The 18,123-nt window shown below is 39.9% G+C and overlaps 1 protein-coding gene across 1 annotated transcript in view; it reads right to left on the reverse strand.

The window, feature by feature from the left end:
* Window positions 1-18,123, reverse strand: part of col13a1 (collagen, type XIII, alpha 1) — a 43,754-nt gene that overhangs the window by 8,763 nt on the left and 16,868 nt on the right. Inside the window, exons 15-31 of the mRNA XM_086122504.1 lie at window positions 16,158-16,193; window positions 16,020-16,064; window positions 14,234-14,320; window positions 14,097-14,123; window positions 13,969-14,004; window positions 13,806-13,862; window positions 13,650-13,673; window positions 13,477-13,530; window positions 12,713-12,757; window positions 11,612-11,653; window positions 11,474-11,524; window positions 11,244-11,270; window positions 10,435-10,521; window positions 9,601-9,636; window positions 8,564-8,617; window positions 8,441-8,494; window positions 2,837-2,872 (exon numbers count right to left, since the gene is read on the reverse strand). Coding sequence (XP_085978630.1) covers window positions 2,837-2,872; window positions 8,441-8,494; window positions 8,564-8,617; window positions 9,601-9,636; window positions 10,435-10,521; window positions 11,244-11,270; window positions 11,474-11,524; window positions 11,612-11,653; window positions 12,713-12,757; window positions 13,477-13,530; window positions 13,650-13,673; window positions 13,806-13,862; window positions 13,969-14,004; window positions 14,097-14,123; window positions 14,234-14,320; window positions 16,020-16,064; window positions 16,158-16,193 — 798 coding nt within the window. The remainder of the gene's footprint in view (window positions 1-2,836; window positions 2,873-8,440; window positions 8,495-8,563; window positions 8,618-9,600; window positions 9,637-10,434; window positions 10,522-11,243; window positions 11,271-11,473; window positions 11,525-11,611; window positions 11,654-12,712; window positions 12,758-13,476; window positions 13,531-13,649; window positions 13,674-13,805; window positions 13,863-13,968; window positions 14,005-14,096; window positions 14,124-14,233; window positions 14,321-16,019; window positions 16,065-16,157; window positions 16,194-18,123) is intronic.

Consider the following 18,123-nt stretch of genomic DNA (forward strand, 5'->3'; position numbering starts at 1 on the left):
ACCGACAAAGTCCTCACCTGGCTTCGCTCATATCTCGCTGACAGGAAACAATTCATACACATCAACAACTGCTCTTCCTACACTGCCCCACTGTCCCGAGGTGTCCCCCAAGGTTCTGTGCTTGGTCCTCTTCTCTTCATCCTCTACCTTCTACCCCTCGGCCAAATCATTCGTCATCATGGTCTCCAGTTCCACTGCTATGCTGATGACGTCCAATTGTACATCTCCACCAAATTGTTTACCCCAACAACCCATTCCACCCGGTCTAACTGTCTTTCAGATATCAAATCCTGGATGCAAACAAACTTTCTCACTCTGAACTGCACTAAATCTCAACTGCTAATAATAGGTCCTCGGTCCCTCACCCAAACAGCCGCCAACTTTAACCTCACTATCGACAACTCCACCCTGTTCCCCTCACTGTCGCAACCTTGGGTGTCCTTTTTGATAATAATCTCTCTTTTGACCAACACATGACCCAAATCACCAAACTGCTTTCTTCCACCTCAAAAACATTTCTCGCCTCTGCCTTTCACTTTCTTTCAACGCCGCTCAAACCCTCATCCACGCCTTCATCACCTCCCGCCTTCACTACTGCAATTGAATCCTCTACGGTACAACCTCCAAACTCCTCAATAAACTACAGTACATGCAGAATGCCGCCGCCCGCCTTCTCACCCACACTCGCACTCGTGATCACATCACCCCCATCCTGAAAAACCTCCGCTGGCTCCCTGTTCCCCAGCATATTCAGTTTAAACTCCTCCTACTCACCTATAAAGCCCTTCACAATCAGGCCCCCTTCTACCTCTCCGACCTTCTTCACCCATACACTCCTTCCCGCAAACTCTGCTCCTCAAAGACAAACCTCGCCATCCCCGTGACCAGGTTCAGAACCTGGGGGGACTTCTCTGTCACCGCCCCCACCCTCTGGAACGCTCTACCACAACACATCCGCAACTGTACTGAGCACCAATCCTTCAAATAATTTCTTTAAAACTCAACTGTTCCGCAATGCTTTTAAAACCTTTGATTCTCTTTTACCCATTTCTGCTTTGTTTTTCTTTTTCTAAATGTGTTTGTTTTAAATCATGTACTGTATGCTTGGCTTTAAAGTGTACATTTTTATCCTGTGTTTTAAACTCTTGTAAAGTGTCTGAGTATCATGAAAAGCGCTTTCAAAATTAATAAAAAAAAATTACATTATTATTATTATTAACAAATCTGGTGTTAACTAGACCAGGGTGTGGCCAGTGAAATTAAACTCAGCTTTCCAAATAGCTGGGTTTACGATTCAACAAGGAGTGGGATTGAGTTTTTCCATAGGACAGAGAGGTTAGGATTTTCTTTCGCCTTAAAAAAAACAAAACAAAACAACAACAAAAAAACCATCTCACTTTAGGAGCTGCATTTTGTATTTATTTAATTTTGTCTTTGTGAGACAGTAAATTTGGCTTGATAAATATGAAAAAAAAAAACATCACAAAGACGGCCACTACTTTTTCACCACACTGTATCACAAAAAGACTAAATGGAATTGAAAATTCTAATTTATTTTGACCAGAAAAGCAAGAGAGGTACTCTCCAGGGTCATTATATCCCTTTGATGTCTTTGACTTGTTTTGATATGATCAAGTGCATCTTCTGTTCATCTTGTGTTGACATTCATTATTCATAATCACGCAGAATCAAAGCATCTATCTGACTAATCATTTTTTATCATGAATGATATTAAATAGAGTGTCTTTCATTTTGGCTAGTCAACTCTTGAATTCATATCTGCTTGTGAGGCTTTGAAGCAATCCCCAGTCAGCTAAGTGGCAGCAAAATTAGCAAGATTTGCAAATTTAATTGGCACCACAAAGATAATATCCATGTTAAAATCCCACCAGAGCCAGTTTCAAGAAAAATTAAAAACTATAGACTATCTATAAATATGATATTTGAGGCTTAACTGAGAGCCATAAATCCAAATCATTGTTGTGACAAAAAAATATTATTTGCATACAAGCTCCCTTGTCAAAACTCGAAATGACTTTTTTTTTGAAAACCAATTTTGCTAAACAGTGACTTAATTTGAGGAGCAATTTATTAATTTTGATGAGCTTTTTTTCCCCCGCCCCAGTTAATATCCTGTCCTGAAGCAAGGGTTTTATGAAACAATAAAAATATGGCAGCATAATGGGTGGGTTGAATGTAGGGCGACAGCTCTCAAATATTTCAGTATTCGAGTATCCGACAGAAAATAATGGTCTATTCAGGTGAATTACAGTTCACGTCATACAAAAAAAAAAAAAAAAAACAATTACCGGTGTATATTATCAACAGATTTTACTTGTTTATGTGCATAGCAACAAATTGTATTTTATGCTCGATGTATTTTATGTATTTTCAGCGGTGCAATTTCAAGCAAATGTCAATTTAAATTAGCCATTTCTTGAGCCTTTTGCGCAACTCCACTTCATTTTACCATGCAACGTAATAATGCATGGGTTCATGGTTGTATTTATGGTGAATTGTTCTCCGTGGAATCACCACTTTTTCTCTGCATACTGCTGGGGCAGACTAATTTATCGAGCAAAGTAGTCACTTTTTTTCTTTTTACCTTTTATAAAAGCAATGGCCTGATAAAAATGTACGCTCAATACAAACTGCGATGCAAAATCGCTTATTTCGAGCCTTGCTTTACAAAATGATCACAAGTAGCCACTGACTGTCTTGAAACATGACTTCCAAAGACTTAATAGTGTTACGTTATTTGTGGAATTACACCACTTTGGTCTATGTGAGTATTCGAGAAGCACTTGCTCCAAAAATAATCCATAATCTTTCTTACCCGATTTCCTTTGAGTCCTTGTGGTCCTACAAAGCCCTGAAAAGAGGAACAAGAAATAATATATCAATTCAACTGACACAGAAACACTGAATTTGCACAACTAAATTCATTTTTTTCCATCAAAAAATCAGTCACAAATTTCAGTGCATGAAAGAAAAATAGTCGCGTTTCCATGTATGAAAACAACTGCGGCAACAAGAATGGCCCACACGTACTTCTCACCTTGCCTAATTGGTAAATTATTTGCTGCCAATTTGTGCCATTTACAGGTAAATTCAAATCGTTCTGGTTGTAATCTAACATTTGATGCTTTTTAGGGCTGAACAGAAAAAAAGAAAGGAAGACATTTTTAATTTATAAACAAAAACATGAATAAACACTACAGTAAATTTAAGTATCAATCAATTAAGTTTATTAGTTTGTCTTCCCCATATGATACACGTCTCCTCTCACAATACACTTCAATGGCTTCCTTTGTTTTGTTTTTTTTCTCCCCTCCAGTTTCACTGCTTGTTCTTCTATTTGGCACATACTGTATTTTCACGACTATAAGGCGCCATTAAAAGTCTTAAATTTTCTCCAAAATGGACAGGACGCCTTATAATGCGGAGCGTCTAGTGTATGCGCAGAGTTCCAAAGACTGACTGAGAGCACTTCTGGCCGACACGCTGTTTATACAGAGAAAAGGCGGACGTGAGTGACGACAGGCATGCGGAAGTCCGCCAATGAGTGAAGGGTGGGCGTGTAAGAGGACGCTAAAGGCACGTCCCTAGCAGGTACCAGTCGCCAATGAGTGAAGGGTGGGCGTGTGAGAGGACGCTAAAGGCACGTCCCTAGCAGGTACCAGTCGCCAATGAGTGAAGGGTGGACGTGTAAGAGGATGCTAAAGTTACGCCCCTAGCAGGTACCAGTCGCCAATGACTGAAGGGTGGGCGTGTAAGAGGACGCTAAAGGCACGCCCCTAGCATGCCTTATGTTTAAACTGGAGTATGTTTTACCATGCCTGGCTGAGCCCAATAATACAGTGCGTTTTGTGTATGTGTCAAATACAGAAATAGCACCCGTTACTGAGACTGCGCCCAACAATACGGTGCGCCGAATGGTTGTGAAAATACGGTACTCCGAAAGCCATTCCAACTTAAAAGAACCACAGTTCATTCTTAGTTTGGGTTGGGGAGTCGACGTATCACGTTCACTGCCCGGTCGTTTCGCCATGATAAAGGATGAGCATGAGCGTCATTTATCGCCGTCGCACAGTTATTGTTATGGAGCAGAGAACATGCGCAAGTACTGTCAATGCCGTGATTGGCTGCATAGTGTCATTGCATCTATCGTGTGATTGGCTGGACACCTGTCACTCACTGAATTATACAGCAAATTGATACAGAAAAAAAGTTATATATCTAAATCATTGGCAGTGCGCTCTCTGCGCTGGATAGGTTTTCTTGTGCACTGAGAGTGTGTGACCTGCGCGCAGTTGCGCAGTTTAGAGGGAACATTGGTGCCGTTGCATCTCCGGTAAAAGTAAATCAAAATGAAAGATACCGTTCATTGTATTGCCTCGGGAAACTTCGCTTGTCTCGAATCATAAGGCAATTACAGTGAAACTCCTCTACAACGAAACCGACATGGGCGATAATACCCCCTAGTGTGAAAAAATCTTCATGCATTAACACCATTCCTACTCTCCTCTCCCACATACAACGAAAAAAAAACCCTGTTGCATTATACGAAATCTTTTTCTCTGCTCTTGCCAGCTTCAAGTTGCCTGAACGCAACATACTCATAGGTGCTCTGCCATTGTCTTACCGATCATAATCCTGGCCTCCGATTGGCCAAAAGGGACCTCACTATCTATGTGTGTAGATACTGTAGCTAGATCCATGGAAGATAGAGTGGAATGCATCAGATTAGCTGCTCAGAGTAAATTGCTTGTGGCTTGACGGACAGTGAAATAAACAAATGCTTTACTTGTTATCATGCTAAAATCCTGACGCTAACTGGAGTGTAATTAGAGAGAAGGTGAGTTCCATCGCACTAACTACGGCCATCGAGGACTACGAAGCGTCCCGTGGCTGGCTTTAAAAGTTCATTGCATGACATCAGCTGAGCAACGCTGTCTTGGGTGGCGATCGAGGGGAGGTCAAGATAGAGACAGTGAAATGGTGGAAAGAAAAGCCACCGGGTCCAGGAAGTATTTGTTATTGTTCGATTCAGACTCAGCATGAACGTTGCATTGCTAAAATGGCTACAAAACGGACCTTTGGATGTCAAGCAGCTAGGACAAGAAGTGCTCTGATGCTGGAAGAGAGGGTAAAAGTGATCAAAATGAAAGACGGAGGAAGCAAAATAAAATACATTATCCAATAAATTGATGTAAGTTAAAGTGAATGCTGATCGTCAATTTCGCAATTTCTTTCCCCTTTTGAGTCTTGAAAGTGCATAAGAAACAAGTGAAGCATAGTTAACTACTGACTAAACGAAGGAAGAAGGAGACAAGCAAGACTTCTAAGGATATTTAGCCCCTTGTAGAGGTGAGCCCACAAGGTTTGTGTGCCTTTTTGTTGAATGAATTGTCTTCATTCAACAAATTCATGTCTTTCATTAATTGTTTTGTAATGCCATTTGTATTTACATGTTTCATGTCCGTGTTTGTGACCAGTTCTAATGGCTTTGTTACAGCTACAAGGGTTGTCACGGCTCTCCGTAAATAAAGCTGTATTGTATTCCATTTAGCATGGCTCCATCTAGTGGGTGCATAACACAACCACAGCCAATATTGTAGCTTCTATTCTATGTGCCTTATAATGCATTGCGCCCTATATTTGAAAACAGTTTTAAAATAGGCCATTCACTGAAGGGCAGAAAATACAATAATTATGATTTATAGGTACAAAACCCCAAATTGATCACTGTCCATTCATCTTGGGTGTGCTGAGCCCATCTCAGACTACTTTTGTCAAGAGTTTAAATTCCAGGTTTTTGTTATGTAACAAAATGAGTTCCAACGAAATCATTGTAAAACATTTTCCATAATTGGTGTGACTGTAAAATGTAGAACTGAAATTGTAAAAAAAACTTTTTGAAGAGGGGAAATAATGATAAACAACAGAAATAATGTGGTTACACAAATGTGCACACCCTCTTCTTATAAGAGATGACGTGTCAGTGTTCAGAATTAACCAATCACATTCACATCCATGTTAAAAGGGAGTCCGCATGTTGGCCATCATTTAAAGTTCCTCTGATTGAACCCAAACAAATTTCTGATATTCGAGTAGGCTTTTCCATGCACTGTTTTTGCTTTCTAGCAGAAGCATGGTTTTGTACTAACACTGACAGCTATTGGGAACTGTTCACAATTCCTCCTGCCTTGTCTAATGCTCTAGTTCTAGCTAAACAAAAATAGCCCTCATGATGCTACACCACCAAGCTTCACTGTAGGAATGGTGTTCGCTGAAGAGCAGTGTTTCGTTTTCTCCAAACTTTTGGAATTATGGTCACAACATTCAACCTTGGTTTCATCTATCCATCCACCCATCCATTTTCTCATCCGCTTATCATGAGGATCGCGGGCATGCTGGAGCCTACTCCAGCTGTCTTTGGGCAGTAAGTGGTGTATGCCCTCTGAACTGGTTGCCAGCCAATCAAAGGGCACATATACACAAACATTCCCACTCAAAGTCATACTTCGGAACAATTTTGAGTGTTCCGTTACCCTGCCATGCATGTTTTTGGAATGTGGGAGGAAACCGGAGTTCCCGCAGAAAACCCTCGTAGGCACGGGGAGAACATGCAAATTCCACACAGGAAGGCTAGAGCGGAATTTCACCCTGCACATTTGTACTGTGAGGTGGACGTGATAACTGGATGTCCACTGTGCCGCCCACCCATGGTTTCATTTGTCCATGAAACATTTTCCCATATTCACGTTTGGGTGATTTTATATACAATACATGAACATTGGGTTTTATGTGATATTTAACCCTTTCAGGGACAGTGGTTAATACAGTGGACAGATTATCATGTTATCAGGTTGCAGGGTGCATGAAAGGGTTAATTTGTTTATAGGTGACTTTAATATGGTGATTAAAATCATCAACATTAGAATAAAGTAACATATCGACTGCGTGTTGTAAATCTATATAATAATTAATTTTTTTGTGTGTTTCTTCATTTCATAGACTCTACAGTGAAACTCCTCTAGAACGAAACCTACATGGGCGAAAATACCCCCTTATGTGAAAAAATCTTCATGCATTAACACAATTCCCATTCTCCTGCCCCCCATACGACGAAAAACCCTCCTGTTGCGTTATACGAAATCATTTTCTCTGCTCCAGCCTCACAAAGACATTCACTACAATGAAGTCTTATCCAACAGCGACCTCTACTGCTTCATTCGAAAAAAGGCAACAGCAACCACCACACTGGTTTATATAGTGAACGATGTTTATTTCGGTCACAGCTGCGAGTTTCCTGGACTCAACATACTTATAGCTGCTCTGCCATTGGCTTACCGAGCATCATCCTGGCCTCCGATTGGCCAAGAGGGACCTCACTGTCTATGCGTGTAGATACTTAAGTTAGATGCATAGCATCCGATTAGCTGCTCAGAGTAAATTGCTTATGACTCGAAGGACATTCAAATAAACGAAAGTTTCCTCGAATGCTTTACTTGTTATCATGCTAAAAACACCCACGGGACGCTTCGTAGTCCTCGATGGCCATAGTTAGCTCTCGAAGGCTAAAAACTTTGCGCTAACTGGAGCACTTCTCTCTCATTAGCGCTTCAGTTAGCGTAAGGTTTTTAGCCTTCGAGAGCTAACTATGGCCATCGAGGACTACGAAGCGTCCCGTGGCTCGACGGACATTCAAATAAACGAACGTGTCCTCGAATGCTTTACTTGTTATCATGCTAAAAACAGCCACGGGATGCTTCATAGTCCTCGATGGCCATAGTTAGCTCTCGAAGGCTAAAAACCTTACGCTAACTGGAGCGCTAGCCTTCGAGAGCTAACTATGGCCATCGAGGACTACGAAGCGTCCCGTGGCTGGCTTAAAAGTTCATTGTATGCCAGGAAGTATTTGTTATTGTTAGATTCAGACAAGGATGGACGTTGCATTGCTAACATGGCTACAAAACGGACCATTGGATGTCAAGCAGCTAAGACAAGAAGAGCTCTGATGCTGGAAGAGAGGGTAAAAGTGATCAAAATGAAAGATGGAGCAAGCAAAATAAAATACATTATCCAAGAAATTGATGTAAGTGAAAGTGAATGCTGATCGTCAATTTCGCAATTTCTTTCCCTTTTTTTCTTTCTACACTGACAATATGAAGTGTCAAATAAGTGTGTGCTCATACTTATGCACTATTGCAATAAAAATAGAGTACACATACGTTTGTGTGTGCGTGTACACATATGCGTTTGTGCGTGTGGGTGTGCGTGTGCTTACATCTGAGATCAAATTTGCTAGTGAAAAAACCCCTGTTGTGAAAAATTTCTTGCTGCAAACATGATTTCGTTGTAGAGGAGTTTCACTGTATCATGAAAAAGAATAGCAGTAGGAATTAAGTAGGTAGATGAGGTAAAAATTACTTACAGGAATGCCCTGTGGGCCAATTGGTCCTGGTTGTCCAGCGTCTCCATTCTCACCCTGCAATGACATAATACTCAGTGCCACTCTTCTCCAGAATGGAAATCTCAAGTTATACTGGAAACTCACTCTCTCCCCCTTTGGTCCTGCTGGCCCTGCTACACCTGCTGGTCCTATTAGACCCTTCAAAACAGAAAAAAGACAATAAATATAGAGCAGCAGCGACCAACAATCAAAGACAAATCCCCGATCAGCACATCAACAAGCGTTTATAAAATGCAATGTATTTAGAAAAAAAAAATCTTATAAAAGGAAATAGATAAAACACAAATTTTCCATTACACCAAGCTTGTTGAACTACTGTCCAGAGTGTTAAAAAGTAGGGAAAAAGAATCACATGTCAACAGCTGCAGTTGTATCTGAGTAGCAGTCAGAATTCGAGAGGAAAACTTTGGGTCATTCCATGTATGCAATTGAATTTATGGAATAATTGAATAACTTCTCCACATGCAGCATGGGCATCCCTACATGCTTATCTTTTCAGATATGTCATCTTTGCAATTTTGCTGTCTTAAAATCATTGGGAAAAAGACTGTTAAGTCAGGATTGAAAGTTAACATCGTCAAAATCTTAATTTTGAAGCAACACTAGGTAACAGTAAATATCAAAAGACTATATCGTTGCTGTGTATAGCAGATCCTCTAAAAGGAGAACCTCCTGAGGATGTACACTTCATATTGTCGCTAAGTCACACAAAAAGAAGTTTTCCCGATTATTTCAAGGAGTAACCATATCAATTATTTTTTACAAGTACAGTAGGTTGGACCTCGCTGCGTTTGCTCAACCACCTTTCCAACAATGCCTACAATGCTTTTTATTTTATTATGCATATATATATATATATATATGCGCCATTGTGTTGCAGCAGAAATTTAAAATTTAAATAAGACCAGTGCAGTTCTTCCAATCTAACCCTGAACAGTCCTCTCCTCACTAAAAGTTCCTGCAGCTAAAACTGAGACAATACAAGCACAAGAGGCAGGAAAACAAGCCAATGAGACAAGCAGACATGGCAGACATCAAGCAAGCTTGCAAGGGGTAGAGGAGAAAGCCAAGGTGGAGGAAGGAGAGAAGGGGGCTGGAACATGACTTTTTGCACCACTCACCACTGGACCGGGTCTGCCGTCTAACCCATGAGCCCCCTGGATAGCGTTGTACACAGTTAAAGAGCACAGGTGATGGGGAAGATGGAGGGAGGAAGGTGGGGTGGGGAATCAGATTGGGGAGGTGGTGGGGGTGAGTGAAGCTGTGACTCAAGTGACATCAACAACACATTCAGTTGGTGACAAAAAAGAAAAACAGACAAAAAAAGTATCATGGAAGTTTGGAGATAAGCTTGGTGAGAGTGCTTATAAATGAGTGACTGTCAGTAACTCCTTTGACCAGTACTGTCTTTTTGTTGTTGTTGGTTTTTTTTGGATCATGTGTTTCCTTACAAAACAGTCATGGCCCAAATAATTCACAGACTTAATTTACAAAATTCTCATACTTGAAAACCTTGTAGACTCAAATTGAATGCATTGGAATCAGGTATATAAATTAAAATCTGTCATTGCACTTGTCAAAATCAGGACTGGTGGTTGAAAGGTTGCGGGCATATTGTTGAAGATTTAAAATCCACGAGTAAGTAATTGGAGAAATCCAAAAGTACAATTTCATTTTAAATAGCATCACAATGTGGGAAAAGCCCAAACAGGAATTAGATAACAATATAAATAATGGCGAACAACAACACAGGTCTAGCACGTTCTCATTTTAGTAATATCGAGTAGAAGCCTTAAGCTTTCCATGCAACATTAGAACAAAAACAAATGTGTGTGTTGAAACTAAACTCTATAATATTCCGAAATGTAGTGATTAATTTATGGTTAAAAGTTAGGTTGTGAAATCATTTCTACTCAAAATAGTGTCAAAATTTGGGCAGGACATTGAGCACTTACAGGCAGTCCAAGATGGCCTCTGTCCCCCTTGTCACCTTTTTGACCTGTTGCTCCCTTTTCTCCCCTGAGCCCTATGCCTGGCTCTCCCTGCGAAACATGTACAACAATCACAGTCTTAAACATTTAGACCAATGTCACACATTGCTCAGAAACAGTAAGACACCCCCCGCAAAAAAAAACTAATTAACTTTTATTTTATTTTATTTTTTTTAATGCTGACAAGTACAGCTCTCTCCTTTTTGGGGATAAAATCTTGACCTAAGGTGCTGGGTCAAATCCTCAACCCAATGCGCTGTGTATAAATTACGGAGAATAGACCCGGCCCCTTTTGGAGACAGCGCTGGGTTGGCCAATTTGGGTTACTTTTGAAAGGTATTAGGATTGTGTGTGTGCGTGCGTGTGTGTGTGTGTGTATGTGTGTGTGTGTACATATATATATATATATGTATATTCATTCATTCCTCGGGTGAATGGTCCTCGGGTAGTAGGTGGGTGACACCCTGAACCGGTTGCCAGCCAATCTCAGGGCACACATAGACAAACAATCATTCGCGCTCACAATCCCACCTAGGGATAATTTACAGTGTTCCATTAACCTGCGATGCATGTTTTTTTTGGAATGTGGGAGGAAACCGGTGTACCTGGAGAAAACCCACACAGGCACGGGGAGAACATACAAACTCCACACAGGAAGGCTGGGGTCGGAATCGAACCATGCACCTCTGCACTGTGAGGCCAACGCACGAACCAGTCGGTCACCGGGCTATCCTTATTATAATGCATTTAATTAAAAATAAAATCTACTTCACCTTTGGCCCCGAAGGTCCTTGTGATCCCTTTAAAGGACGAAAGAATACACTGTCAAAGTTGTGTATACAGTATGTATTTAAGGCGTACGTGACTAAAAAGCTCTGGGAAATGACTGTAATAACTTTAAATAGTTACGTCGTCATGTGCATGAGCCAGAGTGGCATTTGATATTCTTGGTCAATGAAATCAATGTTCATTATAGTTTGGTTTCATAAAATATCTGACTCACTGCTGGGCCAACTGGTCCTGAGGGCCCTGGGGGACCTGGAGGACCATAGAGCTGAAAAAGAAAGGACGAAACAAAAGTTAGAGGCTATGATGATTTAAAAATTTTACTTTCTAAAATATGACATATTATATAACATACCATCTCTGACCTTCCCCCTTCACCAGTCTCGCCTTTTGTTCCCTGAGGAAAAAAATACAACAATAAAAACAAAATACTGCAAAATAATAAAATAATAAATCAAATAAAACGCACACTTTCTGATCCGCTTATCCTCACAAGGGTTGCGAGGCATGCTGGAGCCTATCCTAGCTGTCTTCAGGCAGATTTGGTTGCCAGCCAATCGCAAGGCGCACATAGACGAACAATCATTTGTGCTCACAGTTACACCAAAGGACAATTTAGAGTGGTCCATTAACCTGTCATCCATGTTTTTGAAATGTGGGAGAACACCTGAGTACCCGGAGAAAACCCGCACAGGCACGAGGAGAACATGCAAATCAACAAGGTCTGCAGAAGCTGCATAACGAGCCTGATCATTTGAATCTGGTGTGTTGCAGCAGGGCAACATAAAAAAACTTTCAGGGAATCGGCCCTCGAGGAACAGGATTGAAGACCCCTGGTGTATGACTTCAAAAGAAATAATAAGCATGCATGCCATATATTGTACATTTAACAAATCTATTGTTAAAAGAAGGAATTGTCCTGATACACTATGAGTTTGGTGGGGGGGGGGGGGGGGGGGGTTTCTGGAAGTTTCCCCAAAGCAACAAAGGGGGGAGTTAAGCAGGGAGGCAAGCACTTGCCAGCAATTGTCATCAGGTCTCAATTGGAAAGCTCTGTGGTCACACAAGGAATATGCCAGATTATTTATTTATTTTTTTGTATTCTTGTTTACCCCATAAATTCGGGTGTTTTCCTGATGTTTAGCTTGTTGCACTTCTTGCTCTTTTCATCACTGTTTGTTGACTTTTAGTTTTTATGCTCATGTTTATTCATCTTTGATATTTGTATTTTGTTTGAAATATAATTTCCCTTACTTATGAACAGCATTTTTGAAAACCATTTTTCTAAAGTTATTATTTTTGTGTACACAACTCATCAGCAGCACATATTTTGGAATATTTTTGCTGGGGGAGTAAAGACTTTTGAGTCACTTTTTCCATGCTCTGTGTCTGCTTTGGGCCACGACAATAAGTAACATTACATTAATTGCCAGAAATATTTATATAAATGTTTTACCTTCTCTCCATCAAGGCCTGGCGGCCCTGGGAGGCCAACTTCACCCTAATGATGACACAAAATACAGATGAGAACTTAGCAAAGACATCCAATAGCTGATGCTGACTCAAGTGCTATATCCTGGACCAGGGGGTCACCATTTATTTTTTTTTGAAACTAAGAGCTCCTTCTTGGCTACTGATTAATGCGGAGGGCTACTGGTGTGATCGTATGCTTGAACTACCTTCATAGGTGGTAATTAATGATTCATGATATTCATTTCTGAGAAGACATTGATCACATTCGCGATTTCTCACAATAATTGTGAAACGGATAAATATCAATCGGCCGCACTTTATTATAAATATCTGCCAGTGTGTTGACATTTTGAAATGGTCACTTCGAATATATTTCTGGAGAATCACAGTGTTTCATGACTGGTGAACTATTTTTGGAATATGAATTAGAATATATTTGAGTATATATTTGAAATGTGCAAGTCTTATGTAAAATGTCTACAATTCATAAATGGCAAATCGCTTATTTTTGTGAAATCTCATGAATTAAAACTGAAAGTCTACAATACATACAAACATACAAACTCGACTCCAAAGGTTTGATGGACACTGATGTGAACCCATGACCCTTTCCACTGCGTGGCAGCGGTGCAAAGCAGTCGTCCGGTGTATTGCCACAAAATAAAATTACAGTTCCTGATGATATGAATGGTGTCTTCATTTGGCTTCCTCTGTGTTGCCAATACTATTTAGAAAAACGTATCTTACTTTTGCCCCAGTGAACCCTGTAGGCCCCGGAGGTCCAGGTAATCCAGGCGGGCCCTAGAAGTTGGATGGAAGAAGCCATTTACACATTTAATATGGTACTGTTTATGCAGATTTGAATTGAGTGTTTTATTACCCCAAATGAACAAAAAACATTCAATCAAATCAAATCTTACCATCAGATGTATGTTGCCAATATCCTGCACGGGGGAGACATGAGAATCACAATTCTTTTACCGATTATTTTTCTTATATATATATATATATATATATATGTATATTATATTATATATAACATATATATCAAATGATATTCAATACGTGTCCCATACATTTTCATTATGGTGGATTTCAGCTTTTCCTGGTTCGCCAGGTGCACCTGGAGGGCCCTATGACAAGAGATAAGTAGAATGTACATTTTATTATCGACATAATCATCATGAGTAGACAAAGTGGTAACAGCAAACTGCTTGAAATCTTCAAGTCATGACTCACTCTTGGTCCAGCTGGACCTTCAGGGCCTGCCTCTCCCTAGGAGGTCGACAGAGTTACAATAGTCACATTGACTTACTTTTTTGCTTAGAATTCTTTTCAAGCTCTTTCCCACAACTTTATGATCATACCTGGATTCCCTTGTCGCCCTTGCCACCCTGTAAGAATGCATCATATTCAATGCATTTCCGTTGCCAATTATTCACGAAGATTGAACATAGTTGAACAAGAACGTCACTTCCGGCAGACTCTAACAATTGCTCAGTACCTTCGGTCCCATGAGGCCTGGCACTCCTGGCGATCCGGGTTCTCCTTTAATTCCAAGTGTGGAAATAATAGCCTCTCCCTTCCCTCCCTATAAGAAACAAAACTCTGGATTAAGATCACTTTATTCCAGATGAATATCACGATTTAACATATTGCATTTGGCCTTCTGATAGTAAATTAGGGTTTAATCTGTAGAATATTAGGTATTTACTGGAAACATGTTTTGTTAGTAAAGCCTGTGTTCCGCCATCAAACTTCCATTGCACTTCTTTCTTCATGATTGAGTTGATCTGTTCGAATGTTAAATTCAGGGTGGATTCTGATCATTAAACACATGTAACTAGTTCGCTTAGGTGTCATCAGTTCTGCCAAGTGACTCAAGAAAAATGAACAAATACAAACTACTGATGAGAATTTTAGCCTAACGAGATGCAATTAAAGTCAAGCATTATCATTTTAGAGAAGACACATTTGTCAAACAGTGCTACTATAGATGCAGTGCATTGTCTCACAGCTGTTTTTTGGAGGTTGTGGGGGGTGGATGATAGCACTTGTAATTTGACCAAGTTTTTTGTCATAATAAACGGACATCTTGGCTTTAAAAAACAGTGTCCGAGGTGATATTATTCAAAACAGATTTTTTTAATTGTTTGACAGCAAACAGTCCCTGCCCACCAATTAAGTGTGAAAGTAACAAAATAAGTTTTAAAAATTGTACCTGGTATCATTTTAAACAATTTGTATATGAGCGGTCTGTTTTTAAGTTTGTCAAATCATTGTTAAACAAGGCACCTCGATCCAATATTGTCAAGTGATTACGGCCATCAGACTACATGGAAGCTCTATCATGTCAAAACAAAAAGGTACACAGAGCTGCAGTCTTAGCATAGCATATCAGAAGCTGACAGAGTTTGCTTCTGATATTATCTAAATACATACTATATCATATTGTACACATTGTTGTATACATACTGTATGTGCATTTGCTTTTATTTTACTTTCTTTGACTCTGTCAGCAGGCAGGTCAGCATTGCACATGAGCATCTGTTCTCAACCGGCTTTCTTGGAAAAATAAAAGGTACCGGTAATAAAAATATGCAATAAAACCTAATTGAATATTCATCTAGGTTGTTGACATTGGGGTGGGAGCTATTGTGTTTGGCGATATCAAATGCCCCGCATCTACAATATTCGACAGGTGCAATTCACTGGCTTGGTGATAAAATGCAGCCTCCACAAATGAACATTCAAATCTCAATGGCCACGGACTTCATGGCAGGGAAATGGTTAAATTATTAATTGGTGGTTTTGTGAAAGTACCATATATTTACAGTCTGGATCTGAAGGGGAGAAAACCTGGTCTGAAGAAAGACTCCGATTCTCCAGAAGTCTTCACTAATGCAATAAAAAGTTGCAATATTTGTTGCCCGTAATTGTATGTATTTATTTATCTATATAGTTCCTCGAGAGGTTGTTTAAGTTGCTGAATATGCTACAAAGATGCTACATTGGAAAAAAAAAACTGCATATTGCTTGCTTTTTCTTATGCCTTAGCCCATCATGATAACAAAAAGCCGTACTCTCTGTGTGCATGAGATCAAATGATGGTGGATATTTAGTGGGCTGTAATTCTTCACACTTGATTTTGACAGAAGGTCAGATGAATTTTTGACTATATTATACAGCCAAAAACAAACAAACAAAAATATCGACATGACACAAACATGCAGTTACAGCACAAAATGCCCGGAACACAATCACAAATTCTTTTGCCACACCAAGCCTACCCTGTAGCCCCTCTTGCCAGGGATGCCAGGGGTGCCGGTCTGGCCCTTTATAGTGAAAGACAAACAGCTTTGACCTACTCAGATGATGTGAAGTGTACACTATAATTCCCACTGACACCAGCTCAGTAGCCACATTACCTTTGACCCAGGGGTGCCTGGGAGACCTGGTTCTCCCTTTACAGCATTGATCCCATAAAGATCAAACAACAAAGACAGAAAAGGGAGGGGGAAAAAAAGCATTTCGTTCAAATGGCACAAAAATCATCCAATGCAAAGGTAAAAATCGATTCAGTCAGACTGAGAGTAAAGAATGCAGTCTAATTGTTAATTACAAAACTTCATGCAGAACTGAGAGCAATGTTCATTCGAAACTGCACGTGTGAGCAATTGCGCACTTCTGTCTGATACAAATGTCCGATTGTACGTTAAAAATGAACTCTGAATGGTGAGAAATGGCAGCCATGTTAAATAGCGTTGGAGGCATGCTTAGACACTAACAATTGATCAGAGTTTGCTTTGCAAAATACGCTTGCTTATATGCTTGCAGCTGAACTGTGTGCCTTTCAAATCCCCTGACTCAAGTGCAAGAATCTCCTAAGAAATGGCATGCAACTGGCGTGAAATAATTTATCGATCTGCTTTATTGAACATGAATTACGAATAAAACTGGACCCAACACTTCACCCATAGCTTTCTTGGTCATTGTGGAGTTAAAAAAAGAGTCAATATCATATTTTGCAGGGGACGAAATGGACTTTCAGTTAAATTTGCAAAGTCGTTAGAGTACGAAAGTGGTGTATAACAGTGATGTTAGCACCTTTTGGACAGAGAAGGAAATGAACCTAATGTGTTTTTTTTCATTGCATCATATTATCACATTATGGACAGAGTGGGACTCGATTAAATGGTATTACAGTACTGTTTTTCCGGACTATAAGTCACTCCTGAGTATCAATCCTAACCAGCCATAAAATGCATAATAAAGAAGAAAAAAGAACACATATACTGTAAGTCCCAATGGACTATAAGTCACATTTTTTGGGGGACATTTATTTGATTAAAAACCAAAAACCAAAAACAGACATACCAAACCAAAAACAGTGAGGTTTGAAGCAGCACACAGCAACTCTCGGCTCCAAGATGACATTTCCATGCCATCTTGAATGGAAATGTAAAATAAAAATAAAAATAGAGAACAACAGGCTGAATAAGTGTATGATATGCTAACATTACATGACGCACAAATAACGAACTGAGAACGTGCCTGGTTTGTTCACATAACATATTAAGAGATAGTCAGACAACTATATCATAAGGAGCATGCTAACAAGTTGACCAAACCATCAGCGTCACTCCAAATCACTAAATCAAATGAAATTCTCTGTGTCACTTTTAAAGAACTCCGAACTCTGGAGGTACAAGATACGGCACTTCCTCTTCAACGTCGCTTACGTCAGAGTCATCATCAGTTTTATTTTTATAAGTTACTGCCAATGTGTAAAGTATCAACACAGGCCTGAGAGCATCTTCTTGCGGTTTAATGTGAAAATAACGTGAAATGACATATTCATAATTTCACGCATAAATCGCTCCAGAGTATAAATTGCACCCCCGGCCAAACTATGAAAAAAACCCTGATTTATCGTGCGGAAAATATGGTATGTTGAATTGATATTCTGGCAGTTTATTGGTAACAGCTGTTTTTGAAACAGATGTAATTTAAGGTTGGGTATAAAGGGCTATTTGAATACTTGGGTGTGTTGGCATGTCACGAAGAGCAAGTGGTGGCGATGGCTATTTTTCACCACTCAAAATACACTCACACACTAATGACAGCATAAATCTCAGACAACTTGGTTTATTTTATCTCTGCAGTACATCCTGCAATATTGTAAGTAGTGAAATCTGAAAGGTGGTTGTAAAGGGAAGAAAAGATATTGACTCTTGAAGTGGGTCAGTGTGTGACCATCCAGTTGGACAATATTTTCTGAGAACCATCCACTCACTCTTTAAATGCATCACAGAGGCAAGTAGTTGCGAGTGGGCTACATGTCCTCTTAAAAGTCATATGATGAGACATGCCGAGTTTACACACAGATGATCC

Source organism: Hippocampus guttulatus, chromosome 10 (genome assembly GCF_054856545.1).
Source record: "Hippocampus guttulatus isolate MCC_2025c chromosome 10, RoL_Hgut_1.0, whole genome shotgun sequence".
NCBI lineage: Eukaryota > Metazoa > Chordata > Actinopteri > Syngnathiformes > Syngnathidae > Hippocampus > Hippocampus guttulatus.